Source organism: Panulirus ornatus, chromosome 4 (assembly GCF_036320965.1).
Source record: "Panulirus ornatus isolate Po-2019 chromosome 4, ASM3632096v1, whole genome shotgun sequence".
NCBI classification, from domain to species: Eukaryota; Metazoa; Arthropoda; class Malacostraca; order Decapoda; family Palinuridae; genus Panulirus; species Panulirus ornatus.
Genome location: NC_092227.1, coordinates 47,540,895 through 47,561,653, shown reverse-complemented (window position 1 = coordinate 47,561,653; position 20,759 = coordinate 47,540,895). Strand labels below are relative to the sequence as shown.

At 43.4% G+C, this 20,759-nt stretch overlaps 1 protein-coding gene across 10 annotated transcripts in view; it reads right to left on the bottom strand.

The window, feature by feature from the left end:
• The window catches only part of LOC139766060 (disks large homolog 4-like), a 1,395,716-nt gene that overhangs the window by 471,952 nt on the left and 903,005 nt on the right, over window positions 1–20,759 (bottom strand). For 2 of the 10 annotated variants that reach the window (XM_071694271.1, XM_071694282.1), the window contains exon 2: window positions 1,883–2,504. The exons of the other annotated variants lie outside the window; for them this stretch is intronic. In XM_071694271.1, the coding sequence (XP_071550372.1) occupies window positions 1,883–2,458 (576 nt within the window). In that variant the 5' untranslated portion in view covers window positions 2,459–2,504. The remainder of the gene's footprint in view (window positions 1–1,882; window positions 2,505–20,759) is intronic. 10 annotated transcript variants of the gene reach the window in all.

Below are 20,759 nucleotides of genomic sequence, written 5' to 3'. Positions count from 1 at the left end.
GGATTGGGCCTCTGAGGGAATATTCTCACCTGGCCCCCTTCTCTGTTCCTTCTCTTGGAAAGTTAAAAAAAAAAAAAAAAAAGAGGGGAGGATTTCCAGCCCCCCGCTCCCTCCCCTTTTAGTCGCCTTCTACGACACGCAGGGAATACGTGGGAAGTATATATATATATATATATATATATATATATATATATATATATATGTATATATATATATATATATATATATATATATATATATATATATTATCCCTGGGGATAGGGGAGAAAGAGTACTTCCCACGTATTCCCTGCGTGTCGTAGAAGGCGACTAAAAGGGGAGGGAGCGGGTGGCTGGAAATCCTCCCCTCTCGCTTTTTTTTTTTTTAATTTTCCAAAAGAGGGAACAGAGAAGGGGGCCAGGTAAGGATATTCCCTCTAAGGCCCAGTCCTCTGTTCTCAACGCTACCTCGCTAATGCGGGAAATGGCGAATAGTATGAAAAAAAAAAGAAAAAAAAAAAAAAATATATATATATATATACTATATATACATATATATATATATATATATATATATATATATATATATATATATATATATATATATATATATATATATATATAAAATACCTCAGGAAAGAGAAACAGGTGAATGAGACAATTATGCAGATCAAACCATATCTGTTATCCTAAAATAGACTAAAAATGACCGAAGATAACGCGGCCCAAGCCAACTCGACTCAATTTCAAATGTATAACTATATTTTTCTTGTATTCATATGCTCATCTCAAATCTGAATATACACAATTATTTTTCATTCTGACTTTGCCAAAACACTTAAGGAAGCCAGTGAAACTTGATCAACATAAAAACTAATCGGATATGAGATTGAAAATCTCGGCAATTTAGATGAGCTTTTCCTATGCAGGACAGAAATGGCATGATTTTGTCAAGCCTGGCGTACAAAGTTTGATCACTTCCGCACGACGGGACAGCCCCTGACTAATATGGTACGACCCTTTGGAATGATGTCATCACCATCATCATGCCAACTTTAAGGGTCATGCTCATGCTCATAGATTGCACCGTCGTGCTAATTAGCATATTCTACAGCATTTTTTGCAGAAAGCTTAAGGGTATTCGTGTACATAGTATTCGAATAGTTATTTCCTATTAGCCAGGCCCATAGCCTAGCGGTTAGTATTCCCACCTCTTGCACAGGGGTCCCGGGTTCGCTCCTGGCTACTGGAAGTTTGTATGTTCTATGAAGGTGCGCGTTTCTATGCACTGTTCGTGTGTATATATATATATATATATATATATATATATATATATATATATATATTCGCTATTTCCCGCCTAAGAGGAAAAATCCTCACTTGGTCCCCTACTCTGTTCCTTCTTTTGGAAAATAAAAACTGGAAAGGAGGATTTCCAGGCCCCCGCTTCCTCCCCTTTTAGTCGCCTCTCAAGACACGCAGGGAATACACGGGAAGTATTCTTTCTCTCCTCTCCCATGGGATAATATACATATATATATATATATATATATATATATATATATATATATATATATATATATATATATATATCAAAACGATAGTAAACTCATTGAAGCCAGACAAGAATGTATAAACAGAGGGTCAAGCTTAAAGCTTAGCCATGTCCACCTTTGAGCTTTTGTGAGAATGACAGCAGCTGGTGTGACGCGTCAAGATCAGCATCAAAATAAACTTTTAGTAGCTGGTATATATATATATATATATATATATATATATATATATATATATATATATATATATATATATATATATATAAATGCTTTCGTCTTACGTCCCTGAAAGGGAATAATTACCATTAATGTGATATCGAGACAGTTCATCCTCCCTGGACAATACTCACAAGCCTCTCGTACACAATATGGGCAATGCTGTCGTTATTTTCGTCATAGCACGTCCAGGACTTGTTGACGATGGTGGCCGAGGACCTCACCGGGGATGGCTTCCTCGACCTACGTGGAGTTCGAGTCCTTCGACTCCCCGCCTTATCCTCAGCGGAGCTCGTCTTCCTCTTCTCCTTATCCCGTTTACTGCTGGATCTGTCCTTCAGGCGTCGGCTGTCTCTGGCGTCTTTGGTCCGCCGAAGATCGCCGTTTTCTTTCACTCGCGTCGCCTCTTGCGGCTCGATGCCCCTCTTGGAGAAGACGTACTCTCTTAAGTATTCCTCTTCATCACTATCTTTGTTCTTCATCTTGTCTTCGTACTCACTCACGTGTATAACTTCCCTATCGTCTACAATTCTCCTTCTTTCGTTTCTGCTGTTTCTGTCATATTTCATGATCTGGTTTTCGTCCACACTTCCCGTTTTCTTTACGTTTTTTCGATCGGGGACTTCGACCAAAATCCTCCTACTGTGTCGTGTGTGGTGGTCGTCCAAATCCTTGTCAAAGGACCTGCTTCGCCTCTGACTAATTGACATATTGGACGGGTATTGAAGATATTTTACTTATGACTACCGCTTAAAGCTGTAGAATGTAGAAAAAAAATAAGTAAACAGTTTTTCTTTTCGTCTTTGTAGGTGCCGCAGAACATGAGAAATTTATCAAGTGCTTCTGTAATGTACTTCATAGTTCTGTCTTTCATACGATGACGTGACTAACGACAACAAAGTAACGGGTTCTCTTTATTCGCTTAAAATACCAATTTGTATAAAAGAATCCCGGCGTTACCCAAGCCCTTTCTGAAGGCTCCTGCAGCCCAAGGCTACGTTACTTCCACTAGTAGGGAAATGCAGATTCCTTGAGAAGGGATGAATTTTCTGACAGCCTCATCAGTGGCGACTTTTGCTGTGTACCCTCTTGCAAACGGAGTCCGGTAACACCAAGGTTTATAACAATACAGTTCAGCAAATCAAACCAAAGAAGTCCCAACAGAAGAGGGAAAGTGAACCAATATTGCGACGCACGGCAAGCAGGTCAAGTTTTGAAATTAGGTTGGGCGAGTTTATAAGTCAGAACGCTTTCGACTCAACTCTGTCAAGTAAAGATGCAGAGCTAGAACCACCCCAGATGTGGGATCAGTATTCCATTCAGGGACGGATGAATCCTTTGCATAAATGGAAGCAGCAGTTCGGAAAAAAAAAAAATCGACATCTATACAGGACTCCTAGTTTCTTAGAAGCAGGCTTAGCTATTTCCCTAATGTGGGGTTTCCAAGTAAAATGGACGTAAAAGCAAAAACAAAGTATGTTCACTGAGTCTAGAGGTGGAATTACAGAACCATTAAGAACAGCGAAAAGTTGAGGAATTTTCGATGAGCAGAAACTGGGGCATGGAGTAATTAAACTTAACCAGATTTCATATATTCCACTGGTATATCTGAGCTCGTTGAGAAAGATAGAATTGAAGGATGTGGAGGAACGCAGTGTTCAGTCATCAGCGTATGAAAGCATTTAGTTACTGAAGAGGGAAAGGAACTACATAGGATTCCCGAAAATCTTTAAGGAATGATGAAGACATTGTTAAGATGAGAACGATTATCACCAGTGGATCTTGCCTTACTGAAGCCACATACTGGCGATGAGAAAGAAGACAGAGATTCAAGCAGTCTGAGGATATCAGAGCTGGGGAGGTATTTGAAGACTTTGGAAATGGTAGATGTCAAAGTACAGGACGATAGTTAGAGGAGTCAGGATATGCAAAGTCCTGGTTTTTCAGCAAAAACGAAAGAAACGCGCAGCACAGGTGCAAGTTCAGAGATATAATCTTTCAGCACACAGGGACGGATGTCATCAGGACCCTAAGTCTTGCTTGTGTCCGGGAAAAAAAAAAGCACCTTTTCGACAGTTCGAAAAGAGATTACGGTTAGAGGCAAAGGATTAGTAAAAGGAGAATCAGCGGGTGAAGGAATATGAGAGTCATCCATGATGGAGTTAGAGGAGAAACGGGAACCAGAGATTTGTTCTGTCTACAGAAGAGACGGTTATAGTACCGTCAGAACGGAAAAGTGAAGGGAAGGTCGAGACAGACGTTACTAGTGAAGCTCAGTGGATGATGAGGAGAGGTTACCGCACTTCCCTGCAATAAAGGAACGCTCTGCCTCACGGACAACGTACTTGCAACGATTACGAGCTATGATAGAAAGGGTAAATGGGAATCGGAGGAAGGAGAGTTTTTCTAAGCCCGATATGCCTGATCCCTGCACTGAATTGCCTCAGAGTAGGAACGGTTGAACCATGGACTGGATGAAGAGGTCGTCTTGGAGGAAGAGGGGATAAATGCTTCCATTCTCGCAACAATAACTTTTGTTATGCGTCTGGCGGAAACAGGAGCATCACCACATAAGAGCCAGTAATTTACCCAAGGAAAGTCAGAGGAGAATTTTTCGAGGTGATTCCACTCAGCTTTGTTGAGGTGCCAACATTTACGATTAGAAGGGGTTGCTGGAGGGGGAGGTGCCGTTATAAGATTGTGGTCGGAAGAACCGAATGGGGGTGAGATTGTATAGCCACATCGCGAGGGATTAGAGGTGAAAAACAGGTCCAGAATATAAGGATAGTGGTCACAGCGGGCAGGAACTTGCGAGACAATTTACACTTAATCATTAAGAATGTAGAACGTAAGGGCTCCCCCATCGATGCATCAGTAAGGGAGGAATTCAACCAATCCCTATGGTGAACGTTGAAATTCCCTAAGCAGAAGATCTCGACTGGGGGGTGAGATAATGCCAGGAGTTTAGATTGTCCAAGAAAGATACAAAATCTGTAATCTGTAGAACTAGGGCAGCAATGAGCAAAACAGAGGAAAAGTATGCTAGTTGGGAGACAGACTTTGAGCCACATAACATCAGAGTTTGAGGACTCAAGGTCCCTTGAGGCGAGAAACAGGTGTGATGGTATTGGAATCAGCACGGACACCACCTATGAACCAGAATCGTGAGTGGTGATAATAGATGGACACGAGAAAGAGGCTTGTGAGAACATCATCAGACAACTGCTGCTTCTCCAAAGGAGTCCCGTCCGTAAACATAAGTCCTGGTTTTGGTCAGAGGGTCCCATCGTCCTGATGGTCATATTCTACGCGCAGCCCGAAAACGGAGCAAGAATATATAATTACTGAACACACACACACACACACACACGCTGCCTTTTCCATTGTCCCACAAACACATTTTGAAACCCTACACGCCATTTGAAGCGCTAAACTAGGTTAAAGTGACCCTGGTTTCTGACCTTCAGACATAATCTGGCCTGAACTGGTGTGTGCGTGTTTTGTTGCCACTTGGTCACAGACACGACCTTTGAGCATGACGGTACAATCCAGGCTTTTGAACTGAACCTTAAAAGGTCAGGTCAAAGGCCAGGCCATCATAAGCCAAAGTTCTTACAATCCTGTTCCTTGTTTTCATATAAAAAAAAAAAGACCATGTGCAGACAGGCGAACAGATAAGACACACAGACAGCCCTCCCTTAAGTCGGCGAGAGAAAAACAAACCATTTTGTTCATTTTCTTTTCGCGTCCAACTTCCTCGTCCTACACAATAATAGTGAAGGCACGGTCTCAGCTACACCCTCTCACAACTTTCATACCAACACAACTCTAAGTTCTTCATGGAAACTGCAGTTAATTTCTGTAACTATCAATGAGTGAATAAATGAATAAGATTAAAAAGATAAAAGGAAATCCTACTTTTGTGCTTCGCTCTTTCCCACCCTTACCAACAAATTATCAAAGCTGAAAAAAAGAAATAAAAAAAACGGGCAAGAATAAAGGTTTTCTCTTGCCCATCACCTCTCCATTGCAACTGAAAACAGATCAAACGATGAGAGAAAACGTGAGATGCTACCGGTTCCAACTATTCCTTCCTACACACGCAGCCTGTGATCTCCCACACAAAAGAGGCTATCCACTACTACTATCTACTTTCTCATCCAACATTACCTACGAAATTATTTTGATAATAATAATAATGGTAATCGTAAAAAAGACAATAATAATAATAATGGTAAATAATAATAATAACAATAATAATAATAATAATAATAATAATAATGATAAATAATAATAATAATAATAATAATAATAATAATAATAATAATAATAACAGCATCGTCAACAATACCGATAAAAGCCAGACTAGAGTAAGTCATACACTGCTGACAAAACAAGCGAGTCATTACTATGTTTAACTCGACGAGCCCATTATCACAATTACACAGGGGATGAAAGCAAGAAGGGGTATCCTTGAGTGAGTGAGTGAGTGAGAGAGAGAGAGAGAGAGAGAGAGAGAGAGAGAGAGAGAGAGAGAGAGAGAGAGAGAGAGAGAGAGAGAGAGAGAGAGAATAGGCGCCTCATATTATCAACCCGTTACTCTTACGTGGGTTTCTGGTAAAATGTTCGAAAAAGTAATTATAAGATAATGGACTAACGACAGATCAACATGGGTTCCATAAAATACGGCCGTGTTTAACGAGAATGAGTTGTTTAATACATATTCATAACTGGGATGGTGTTACCGGACTCAGCCTGCTCAAGATTAGATGTCAAGTGAAGAGCCATCTTAAGTGAGTTTATATCAGTGGAAGTACAGTCTCGTCAAGGATCTCTTTACTACAAAGGAGTATACATTTCCCTGCAACCTAAAGTAACGCAGGACTCACAGAAACTGGTTCTATCATCAATGAATACATAATCGAAATATAACGAATCTAAAAAAAAATATACCCTGATACGTTATATACTCAGACGTTCAAAAAAAACTTGCTATAAATCGCCACACAGAAGACTGCTCAGTAAAATGAAGTCACGCGACAATGGAAATCCAGTTCGCCAGTGGACTGCTTACTGACCTCCAGCTAGGAAACAAGGAGTGGTGTTGAGTGGGGAAGAATGCGACTCGCTCAGCGAGGCGAGGCGAGGCCGGGTACCACAGAGGCTGGGTTGTAGGCCCTGTTCTCTCTTTTTCCATTTTCTTTAATTAATGATGTGGAGGCCAGACTCACGGGTCATCCCTCCAGATGTGCCGAAGATACGAAATCAAGTTGAAACAAGAGAAGGTTCGCACTAAGTGATGCATGTGTGGTCAGGCGGAAACAGGAGAAAGGACTCCAATATAGATAAATGAAAAATAAATAAATTATGAGGATAAACAAATCAAACCACGGAGACAAGATGTTTAGTAAGTCATTATTAGAGGATAAAGATGAAAAAAGACCTTTGCAGTTATCATTAGCAATGACCTGAATATGCAAAGCAATGACTGTACACATTACTGAAGAGAATAAGTATGATGGTAAGTTTTATCGCTTGAAATAAATACTACGAGACATACAAACCCACAATTTACTGATGATCACACCTGCAATACCCGGGTCAGTTCTGGTCGCCTCACTTTATCAAAGATGACACAACACCAGATAACAAACGCTTCTTACGTCACCGAGAAATACATACTACGAAGAAACGTTGAGAGATCTTTAATAATGTTTCGCTCGGAGGAGTTGTTAAGATAAGTTTTGAAAATTCCAAATAAATTCGATGATACCAAATCACGAAAGTTTCAAAAGTATAAATCAAAATGAAATGACCACAAGTATCAGACTCAAGTTACCAGGGAAGGAGGTGCAATACAGAGGTGTGCACAAATATTCTTCAGCTGTGAAGTTGTTAAGGACAGGGACTGACCACCACCAGATGTCGTCCATCCATTTCAAACATGACTCGCTAAATACTTTAACGATATTAATCATCAGTAATTAAGAATTTTTTTTTTTTAGGGGGGAGGGAGGGCCCACAATAAGAATTTTCATGTCATCAAAATGTTATGCAAATACAGCTACTTCTTCCTAGGCAGACAAGCGGCCGTGTTCCTTCATCATCAGAGTTCATATCAGTGAGTACTTTCCAGTCATCCTTCCCTATAGACTCCCCACGTCAGTATACCCTCTACATACTGCACTGGGTTACATCACACCTGCTTTCCTCAGCCCCAGTGATCGATGTGCCAGCGTCAAGGTGTGGTGGACGAGGAGGAGGAGCCTCCTGCTCTACAGCTCCGTCTCCATCGATAGAGATTAGGAATTTAGGATACTATTACCGCCCTCCACCAGCAGGTCAACTCCTTATAGACCATCAGGCCCTGTAATCTGTCCTTCCCTCCCTCCCTCCACACGATAAGATCCCTCCCTCCTCTACCCTCCCTTACCATGAGATAGTGAGTCTTACAATCGGACAATCGTATGTAAATATGATAAAGACGTAAATACTGGCAACTGATAGGAGGAAATGGTGAAGCCTGGGGACGTCACCGGTCAAGTTAGACGTGAGGGCGGAATCAAAGTGGTGGTGACGTCATATGGAATGGTGAAGTCAACGTAACAATGACGTCAGGTCAGATGTAATGGTGGTGTCAAGATAACGTTGACGTCAGATGCAATGGTTAAGTCATGGTAACGATGACGTCAGATGCAATGGTGAAGTTAAGGTAATGTGACGTCAGATGCAATGGTGAAGTCACGGTAATGACGTCAGATGTAATGAAGTCAAGGTAACGATGACGTCAGATGTAATGGTGAAATCGATGGCAACGCGACATTCAACGTGCTGACGGAAGGCCAGTAATGGCGCTCCCAGGTGGAATGAGAAACGTGAACAGAGATGATGTGAGGGGCAGTGATGACATCAGATCCAACCTTGACATCAGACGCAACCACGATGTCAAGTGACGTCAGAATTAGACCACGACGTCATTAGGGACAATGACATCAGAGGCAACGATGTCAAGAGATGTCAAGAGGCGATGGTGACGTCAGGATCTAAGGTGACGTCATGGATCTCGGCGAACCCCGGGGAGAGAGAATCCAGCTCAAACCAGACCCAGCCACCGAAGATGATCATTCTGTTAGTCTTTACCAAGAAAATATTCTGTATCACGTAAATATAATTGGGGGGTGGGAGGAGGCATCACATATCTATCTCTCCTTCTATATCTAAATCTAATCTAAACATTTAAAAAGGTTTGTAGGATGGGTGTGTGAGAGAGAGAGAGAGAGAGAGAGAGAGAGAGAGAGAGAGAGAGAGAGAGAGAGAGAGAGAGAGAGAGAGAGAGAGAACTTTTAAATGACAACGTGGAGGGAGCCAGGGGGCCGTGACATTTAGCTAGGCACCACCCGCTCCCACCCCAGCAGTGCCCCCCAGTGGCAAGGTACACACACACACACACACACACACACACACACACACACACACACACACACACACACACACACACATACACACACACACACACACACTGTTGTAAGCGTTCTGATGAGAGACCTCCCGATGGCCTTCGTCCTTCAGAAGAGCCTGAAGGACCTCCAGACCTGGACCACCACCACTACACTCGTCCTCCGCGTCGCCATCAAGCAAAACCATGACCGATGTCACGTTCCTAACCCACGTGTCTCGTCCCCCCAGCGTCTCACTAGCTACCCCTCCGCCTAGCCTGCCTCCCTCGCTTCGGGTTCTTCAGTATAACAAAAGGTTTCCCCTCGGTGTTCCTCTCCAGATGATGAACTAAGCTGGAAGGAACACGTCGGCAACGTCGTCAAATCCTCCCTTTACATTGCTTTTAGTCTTCGTCAGGTCGTATGACTCGCGACCCTCGCCTCCCTGCGCTTGAACTTAAGAAAATAAACACGACTTTCACTCCTCCCAAACTCTCCTTAATGCCACCCCCGGCTTGGTGCTCCTCCCTACCACCACCACCACCACAGAAAATGAGGTGCAGGATGAGCAGGTAGGATCATCCTCGCTCCCTCTTCAACTGCCAACCAACAGGTGCTAACACCACTGGCCTCTCCAGCCACCACACTCCTGCCTCATCTGACTGTGTGGGAAGGGAGCTATTACACCAACCCCACCACCGTCACCTCTTGTCATCGGATCCACGTCCCCGAGTTCCAGTTTGGTGCTACAGCCCCATAGAACCCATTCGTGTTCGTAAAGACGCTATGGGAGCAGTCCTCCCATCCCAACCGTTGTGAACATCATAAACAGGCCACAGTGTCTGTGTAAAGACTGTCTGACACCCTCTTTCCTCGTTAGAGCCCCATTGTCTTCATCACGTGTATTGTTCTATAAGTTTTTTGCCACTAGCTACAACCATTAATTATTATTATTAAACACACACACACACACACCAAACCCAGCTTACAACAACCTCATATAAACCCAAACCCTGACCAATACATGTAAACCCAACCTATAATCCTAAGATGACTAACATATATAAACAAACGTCTCCACACACCTTACCCAGCCACGCTTCCTCACCTACCCCCACAACACACCCTCACCCTCCCACAGATATATCTCACTGGCTTCTAATATGAGATAAACGCAAAGGCCCAGCATGCTTCTGGGTCAGGCGTCTGGAGACAGGGCCACGAAGTATCTTTCTTGACCACAGCATCGGGTTTAGGGAGTTGGAGACATTCGGAGTGGGGATTTCTGGAGGTGTCTTGGGAGTACTGTCGAATGGAGGGACGTGTTACGGTCACTGAAAAGTTTAGGAGGGTGATCATTGGAGGGTTCCAGGGCGTGTTGAATGGAGGGAGAAGGCTCCTGGGAGTGTTGAATGGAGGGAGGTGCTTCCTGGGAGTGTTAAAGGTTAGCAGACCCTCCGGCATAACCAAGGTGAACTATTCTCAGTCAAACAATCAATCAATCAATCAATAAGGTACGTACCTACAAGTGGCATAAGGCAATTATTATAAAGAAATAATCTATTCATCGTATGTCAGTCTGACAATGCCTGGCTCTATTGTGATGCACCATTTGTATCATACCCTGGTCAACGTTATTCCAAAATATTCCTTTGAAATGCGGTAAGGATACACAGGCTGCGATAAACACGAAAGAAGCTGGTACACTGTGACAAGCAAGACAGGGAAATACAGGGAAACAAAGACAAAGAATAACAGAAAAAGGAAGGAAGGAAGGACGGAAAGATGAGAGGTGAGGAAGAAAAAAGAATGAAAGATGGAATAAAGATAGGAAAGAGACAAAGGAAAGGAAGGAAAGGAATGGAAAGAAAGAAAGAAAAGAATTAAAGAAAAAAAGAAGAGAAAAAGATCAATTTTCATTTGTCTTAATTCTGACCAAAATGTTAAATGTCATTAGTACGACGCTTCAAACTTCTAACTGCAAACATTATCCCCTTTCTTGAGCACGACGCTACGAACCCTGACCACAATGATACGAACTTTGAACACAACGGCACAAGCCTTGAGCGAGACGGTGCGAGCCTTGAACACGACGGTACGAACCTTGAACACGACGGTGCAAGTCATAAACACGACGGTAATATCCTTGAGGGAGACAGTATGAGCCTTTGGTCTGATGATGACAATCTGTCCAGAGAGGTTCCGCCGACCTGAGGAAATATGTTCGGTACGAGAAAAAGAAGAAGTATCGAAGTGACGACTGAAAATATAAAAGTGAGCTGAAGTATGTAGAGTGGGATCGTAAACATGAAATAAGCAAGGTTGAAGAAAGCTTATCTATGGAGCTAACAAGAAGAGTAAGAGATAATAAACCCTTACCACTGTTGACACGACGACGAGGGGGGGGGGGGGGGGTCACTCCATTAAGGAATACCAAAATGGAACAACTGGAAAGGAGGAGATGATCCAGAGAGAGAGAGAGAGAGAGAGAGAGAGAGAGAGAGAGAGAGAGAGAGAGAGAGAGAGAGAGACTCAAAAGAAGGAAGTTCAGGGAGCAGAGGCTTGTGTCAAGTGCTTTGTGTGTCAAGCGCCTTGGAGACGTCGAGGGCCATGACAAAAGATTCACCAAAATTCCTGAGGAGGACGAGGATCAGAGGAGACACACAGATCACCACCAGGCCTGGCGCTGTGTGAACGCCGTATTGGTGATCTGGGAGCGACTCGGAGAGTTATGAGAGTTAAGAACAGAGCTTCGATGACCTTGGGGTCAGCCGAAGTGAGAACGACGGGGCGTAATTAGAAAGGTCAGAATGGTCTCCATTCACAGGAATGGGCCAGACCAAGAAGGTACGCCTCCAGAAAAAAGAAGGAGCGTTTGGTCCTTTGACCATATGCGAGCGAGAATCAGACTTAACATAGAGGTAAACTTCTTCAGGATATGAAAAGGTACGCTACCATACGATTTGTCCATCTCTCTCTTTAGAGAGAACTGGTAAGACCTCACGCCAAAAACAACAAAAAAAAAAAAGAAAAAAAGCGTTGGGGAGAGGGGGGTATATGTTCGATGGGAGGAGGAGGAGGAGGAGGAGACCGGGAGTGGGATTCGATTCATCGTGGTGCAGCGGTTCGCGTTCCTCACCGCAACGCACTCACGGGCCGCCCAGGGTCGAGCGCATAGGTGCGAATCCTGGTTGCGGCAGTCGGTCCACAGTCAACCCATCTGTTCATACAACCCCCGGGGGTTGGACGACAAAATGGATACCTGAATCAGGCGAGGATATATATATATATATATATATATATATATATATATATATATATATATATATATATATATATATATATATATATATATATTGTCGCTGTCTCCCGCGTTTGCGAGGTAGCGCAAGGAAACAGACGAAAGAAATGGCCCAACCCACCCCCATACACATGTATATACATACACGTCCACACACGCAAATATACATACCTGTACATCTCAATGTACACATATATATACACACACAGACACATACATATATACCCATGCACACAATTCACACTCTGCCTTTATTCATTCCCATCGCCACCTCGCCACACATGGAATACCATCCCCCTTCCCCCTCATGTGTGCGAGGTAGCGCTAGGAAAAAGACAACAAAGGCCTCATTCGTTCACACTAAGTCTCTAGCTGTCATGCAATAATGCCCGAAACTACAGCTCCCTTTCCACATCCAGGCCCCACACAACTTTCCATGGTTTACCCCAGACGCTTCACATGCCCTGATTCAATCCACTGACAGCACGTCAACCCCGGTATACCACATCGATCCAATTCACTCTATTCCTTGCCCGCCTTTCACCCTCTTGCATGTTCAGGCCCCGATCACTCAAAATCTTTTTCACTCGAACTTTCCACCTCCAATTTGGTCTCCCACTTCTCGTTTCCTCCACCTCCGACACATATATCCTCTTGGTCAATCTTTCCTCACTCATTCTCTCCATGTGCCCAAACCATTTTAAAGCACCCTCTTCTGCTCTCTCAACCACGCTCTTTTTATTTCCACACATCTCTCTTACCCTTACATTGCTTACTCGATCAAACCACCTCACACCACACATTGTCCTCAAACATCTCATTTCCAGCACATCCATCCTCCTGCGCACAACTCTATCCATAGCCCACGCCTCGCAACCATACAACATTGTTGGAACCACTATTCCTTCAAACATACCCATTTTTGCTTTCCGAGATAATGTTCTCGACTTCCAAACATTCTTCAAGGCTTCCAGGATTTTCGCCCCCTCCCCCACCCTATGATTCACTTCCGCTTCCATGGTTCCATCCGCTGCCAGATCCACTCCCAGATATCTAAAACACTTTACTTCCTCCAGTTTTTCTCCATTCAAACTTACCTCCCAATTGACTTGACCCTCAACCCTACTGTACCTAATAACCATGCTCTTATTCACATTTACTCTTAACTTTCTTCTTTCACACACTTTACCAAACTCAGTCACCAGCTTCTGCAGTTTCTCACATGAATCAGCCACCAGCGCTGTATCATCAGCGAACAACAACTGACTCACTTCCCAAGCTCTCTCATCCACAACAGACTTCATACTTGCCCCTCTTTCCAAAACTCTTGCATTTACCTCCCTAACAACCCCATCCATAAACAAATTAAACAACCATGGAGACATCACACATATACAGCGTTAAAGGAATGGCCTTGATTAGGGCCTCAGCTGCCCCTGCCGCCTCAGCTAACATTAAAAAAAAAAAGACGAAGGTCTTTTTTGGTCACGGAGCAAGACAGAAATCATGGGCATACATACTCTCATCTTTCATGATGGCGAGCTTCACTCTGGGAACAACACTTTGGCAATGATCCCGAGCAGAAAATGAGGACGGAATTAGATGTAGGAGAAGGGAGAAGAGTTTCTGGGCTCGTTAAGTTCTCTTCCTTGTATTATCATGCGACGGTTGACGGCACGTGTTTATAGTGTATGAGATGTGACGGCACGTGTTTATAGTGTAGGAGATGTGACGGCACGTGTTTATAGTGTATGAGATGTGACGGTACGTGTTTATAGTGTATGAGATGTGACGGCACGTGTTTATAGTGTATGAGATGTGACGGCACGTGTTTATAGTGTATGAGATGTGACGGCACGTGTTTACAAGATATGTGATGTGACGGCACGCCTTTACAGGATATGTGATGTGACGGCACGTGTTTACAGGATATGTGATGTGACGGCACGTGTTTACAGGATATGTGATGTGACGGCACGTGTTTACAGGATATGTGATGTGACGGCATGTGTTTACAAGCACAGTCACACGGTACGCGTCTGGTACAGTTACGTTACGTTACAACGGCTGAAAGTAAGAGTTATCAGATTACATTTCTCTCACGTCATCCTCACTCGACGGAAAATGGCTCGATATTTACATTACAATGAGAAGACGCTTCCAGCAGGTGATGTTAACACCGGACAGGTACCTTCAGTCTTGACTGAACCTACCATCGTCTCTCTACTCACAATCGCGAGGTCTGGAAAACACTTTTTCATTCAATGAAATCTGCTTCAGTTCTGTACAGAGATAGATAGATAGATAGATAGATAGACAGATATATATATATATATATATATATATATATATATATATATATATATATATATATATATAGAGAGAGAGAGAGAGAGAGAGAGAGAGAGAGAGAGAGAGAGAGAGAGAGAGAGAGAGACCCTGAAATATAGTTTCAGATATATATATATATAGACAGATATATATATATATATATATATATATATATATATATATATATATATATATATATATAGAGAGAGAGAGAGAGAGAGAGAGAGAGAGAGAGAGAGAGAGAGAGAGAGAGAGAGAGAGAGAGAGAGACCCTGAAATATAGTTTCACAAATTTGTTGTTCTTGTTGTCTCTAGGACAAAAACATATGCGACTGTAAACACCCGAGGAGGATCCAGCCTTCTCAGCTGCCATAAACGTTGGGAAGTTCAAGCCTCTCTTGAGGCTGTTAAGTTCAGATTTCTCAACGGATACGCGTCTTGAAAGCTGACGGGTTCATATCTTTCAACAGATATACGTCTTTAGAAACTATAAAGTTTAGATCTCTCAACAGACACGCTTCTTGAGTGTTGTTAAGTTCAGATCTCTCGAGCATACACACACTCTTGAAAGCTGCTAAGTTCAGATCTCTTAACAGACATAAGAGGGTGGATATCCTAAATTCCAAACTGTCAACAAACTTGGGAAGAATTTTCAATCGCCTTTAACTCCTGAGGGTAAAATTATCGTACTCAAGTTGGAAAGTTGTCGCATTGAAGGTGTCATGTCGTACTCAAAGCGATGATGAGGTCTTCGTACTCAAGGAGGCGAGTTATCAGACTTTAGGAGTTACGTCGTTACACTCAAGGGGGATAAGGCGTCGTTATTAATGGCCCAATTCGTCATACTCCAAGAGTTAAGTTGTTGTACACACGGGAATAAATCGTCGTATTCAAGGCGCTTGTTCCCGGGGGCTTAAGAAAAAGGCAAAAACAGTTTCTCCAAAAAAATAATCTTGCAAATTTCGTCGTTTAAAACGGGCCAAGAGAGGACTCTTTCCCTCTGACAAATGTTGCCGAAAAATCCTTGACATTTGAGTATCAACTGGAAAAAAAAATCAAAATACGCCAGTTTTATGATAGTTCAAAATAAACCAAATGTTTCCAGAATTTTTCATACATCGTTAACGTTCATTTGACTGACTGACAACAGAGAACCTGAGCTAAACCCAAGAATGTATTTCTATTCGAAATTTCTCATCTTTTCCTACCCTCTTCTTCACCACACTCACAAAAAGCCTTGAGCAAACTCCTTCCCATAGTTTTTTACCCGATTCTAAAACACTTCTTAGAGTCAACACTCTAAAATGCCCTATCATAACACATGCCGAAGAATTTTACCCTCCACAACCCCTCCCTCCGGTCAATGTTCTCAAGAACCCTCCAAGAAACCCGTCCCAAAGTCTTCACCTACCAAAACCCTTCCTTCCAGTGAACACCTTCAAGAACCCTCCAAAGACCACCTCCCAAAACCCGTCCCTCCAGCTAACACTCCTCGAACAAACCCCTCCCAAAGACCACCTCCCAGAACCCGTCTCTCCAGTGAACACCCTTAAGAACCCTCCAAAGACCACCTCCTAAAACCCGTCCTTCTAGTAACCACTCCTCCAACAAAACCACTCCAAAAGACCACCTTCCAGAACCGTCCCTCCAGTCAACACTCTTCCAACAAACTCCTTCCCAAGTCTCCACCTCTCCAGCAGCGCGTCTCCGCAGTCAATAAAACAAGACAAGACAGACGTTCCCAGCCTTATCCCCGAGCCACCTGGACCCGTGCATAAAAACCTAACAGTACAGCCATGACTCGCCCATTACCTGAACACTATTACACACGAGACGACAGGACTGAGTCACCCCGAGTGATCGAGATAAGATAAGGGAAGTAAAGAACAAGAGTAAACAATGAAGAGAGTAGTGTATACTTCAATAAAGACGAAGAAAAAAGATATCCGTTTATGTGTGTGTGTGTGTGTGTGTGTGTGTGTTATTATCCATTTATTATTAATAATCTCTAAATATGGGGAGAGAGGTTTACGTCCCTTAATCTTCATCTTTATTACACAGACGTATGAATAATCTAGTAGTAATCGCATTCATCTCTTGGCTTAATGTGTTCCACGAGTTTACAACTATTATGGTCATCAAAAAATACTTCAGCTCCCTCTGTACACTTTTCTTGCAGCCCCCCCAGTGTGCTATTACTGTACAAGGAGGGAGTTCTACACTCGCAAGTCCCAACCCCTTGTATCCACTTCCATCTTACAAATTTTAAACCTTCAAGCTGTCTCCATTCACAGTTTCATCACTCAGTTTATTCCCTTCATCCGCTATTCATAAACAGTTCTTTACATCTTTTCCAACAAGTTTCATCTTAACATGTTATGTGACCTCTCGGAGTTTTACCCTTGAATCTTTTGAAGAACGCAACGCCGTTTACTTCATCAAAACTGGTTTAAAACTTTAAAGACTATGATCACGTCACTCCCTGCTCCTCTCTCTTCTATGACGAGCAAATCTAACAACGGAATACTTTCCCTGTAACTCAACTCTCTGAATTCTGATACCATCTTTTTTGTCCTCTGGACCTTTCTCTACAAGTTCCCTGTCCTTTTTAAGTGCGGAGACCAAAACTTGAGGAGCATACTTTAGTTTTGGCCTTACGGAAGGTGTGAATGGCTCACTGACTATTTCCTTATCTATACACTACAGTGCTATTCTAATATTTGCCAGCAGACAGTCCTTCTCCTTAACTATTCTTCTAAGTTGGGACTCTGGCGACAGGTTAGGGATGACGTCCATACTCAAGTCCCTCCCACACACAGATTCCTGCTGCTAATTCCCTGCTTGATAGTATTTATATCAAGGCCTTCCTTGACTGTTTTCCATTTACTTGGGTGAACTTCCATCAATCATGTGTCAGATCGTTTGAGTTTTCCTACGTCTTCTAGTAACCTGATGCAATCCTCATTTTTCACTTCCGCAATGGCCCTAAAACAGAACCAAGCAGCACGCCAATGAAGGAAGCTCTTCAGACATACGGCCTTTCTTCCCTTCCGCTAAGATATACTTCTACCCCATCAGAGGTACTGTCTCTTCCTTATTCCTGTCTGAAGAACCAGCTTCTTTACTGACCATCAGTGTGCTACGGTGTCAAATGCTTTCTGGCAATGCGGATTTAGGTAGTCCACCAAGCCTTCTCTATTGCCTACAACGGAGCTCACTCTCAACAGTAATGTAAGACGTTCGCAACACACGATCTCCTTTCCCCAAACCGCTCGGTCACTCAGTTACCTAGTTCCACCTACGCAAAAAGCCATCCATTTGCTTTCTGATTATCTTTTCCAATACTTTGCAAACCTCACTTATAAGGGAGACTGTTCCGTAGTGCAGCACATCCTCTCGGTCTCCTTACTTAAAGAAAGGTACGACGCTTGCCCTCTTTCATTCCCTGACACTCTACCTTCTCTGGCAACATCTCGAACATCAGAAATTGTTTGTGAGTCAGCAGATATCTTCAGAACATATGGAGATGTTTCATCAGAACCATGAGCTTTAATGGGTCGAGACCCTTTTACATTCGGTCTTTTCCATACAGTTCAATATGTTACCACGACCCACTTCCCCAGTTCCATCTCACTCGTGTTGGGGCTTTAGTAAATCTTCTGTGTAAAAACACTCATGATCTTGTCATTCATCTAATATTTTCTACTTTATCCTCTACAGTCTTTCCTCTGAATCCCTAAGCCTTATTAACGATTTGTGGAGACGTCTCGTGCCTCGTCCAAAATATTTTCTTTTCAAAGTTTCTTCCTCGTTTCTTATGTTATATTCGTTTCTTGCTCTATTATACCTTTCAAATGCTCGCTGGCTGGCTGGGTTGCCGGCTATATCTTCGCGCGCTCGCGCGTTTGTGTGTGTGTGTGTGTGTGTGTGTGTGTGTGTTTCATCATCTAGGAATGTATAAACTGTATAATAAAAGAAAATGATACACACTTTACTGAATAATGCATAATGACGGTAATGACACATTCCTCCCTCCCTCCTTTCTGTTTGTGTCTCCCTTCTCTATCATTCCTCTCTCTTTTACCTCCTTTTTCGCGCGTCCCATTTCTTTCCTCCGTCTATAACCATGATGGAATCCCTCCACTCTGCTCCATCCCCATCCTTCGTCCCTCACGATCACTTCATCCCACTTACTCACTCACTCCCTCCTCTTTCATCTCTCTTCAGTCCCCATACCCCTTCCCTTTCTACTCCCTCCCACCAAGTCTCTCTCTCTCTCTCTCTCTCTCTCTCCATCTGGTGCATGAATTTCTATCCTTCTGAGCGAGCAACGTCGACACAACAGACATTCACTTGAAAAAAAAAAAAATATATACAAATGCAAATGACAGACGAGGCCACAAGGCTGCATGTTATCCTGTGTCGGGAGGACACCTACACCTGTGTGCGCGCGCGCGCGCGTGTGTGGGGAGGGGGGAGAATAATGGTACTGACACACACATGCTGAGGACTACCACACGTGGAGGAGGAGGGAGGAGGAGTTGTAGAGGGGAGTGGTGGTGGTGGTGGTGGTGGTAATTGGTGGTGGTGGCGATGGTGTTGGTGTGGTGACAGACGCTATCAGTGGCGATAGTGATAGTGGTGATAATGACTATGGCCGCCATGGTGATGAATGGTAGTAGCAGTAGTAGTAGTAGTAGTAGTAGTAGTAGTAGTAGAGGTGGTGGTAGTAGTAGTAGTGGTGGTGATAAGAACCAGCGACCACGGTGTTGGTGGTGATGTCAGCTGGAGCATGTGCTTGATAACGTTCGCGCAAGGGACGCACGGTAGTGGCGTTGAGTGATAACGCCCACAACGCCTTTATATAGCGTTTGATGATAACGACAGAGATACGACGACCACTTCCAGCGAGCGGAGTCACCACGGGGAAGGTCAGCCTCATCATATGACAAGGTAACACGAGCGCATGATAGTGTTACACGTTGATATAGCCACAGATCATGACACATGTACCACGTAATTACCCCGCTCCACACCAGCCAACGACATCTCCCTCAGGGAAACACGGGAGCCGATTTCTCTCATGTCCGGAAAACGTTCAAGAGGATTTCGCGCTTATCCGAAAAATACCGAATTGGATTTCGCTAATATGCAGAAAATGCGTTGTGTAGACTCTCTCTCTCTTATAATACTGATACAATGTAGATTAAACAACTTATGGAATATATAATATATACACAAAATCCCTGGGGATAGGGGAGAAAGAATACTGCCCACGTATTCCCTTCGTGTCGTAGAAGGCCACTAAGATGGATGGGAGCGGGTGGCTGGAAATCCTCCTTTCCTGTATTACTTTCCAAAAGAGAGAACATTAGCAAGGAGCCATGTGAGGATTTTTCCCTCTAAGGTTTTGTCACCTGTTCTTGACGCTACCTAGCTCACGAGTGAAACCAGTGAAAAGTCACCTCTGACGAAGTTGTATCACTGGGAGTACGGTCAGTATCGTCAAAGAACTTCTCACTCCAAACGAGTCCAAATTCCTCGGCTACTGGAAGTAGCGCAGTTCCGGGGTACATAAGCCTTAAGAAAAGTCCTGGGTAACACTCAAACTCTCATAAAAATTGGTCCTGCGGCAGTTTTGAAGTAGTCCATCATTTCCCTGCTCCTGCTTGGAGCGCAGCCTCGAATTATATATACATCCATAAAGCTATTCTTAATGTGCAGGAAAATCCTGGTATGCACCAACAGAATGACGATCGAGCCTACGAAAGGTTAACTGGAAGAATCATGTAATGCACGAACGAACCAAGGAGTGAACAGACGAACCAAGGAACGAACGGACGAACCAAGGAATGACCGGACGAACCAAGAAATTTGGGAGGACGGACAGAACAATGAACGGAAGAAGCTAGTAACGAGTGGTCAAACCGAGTAATGAACAGA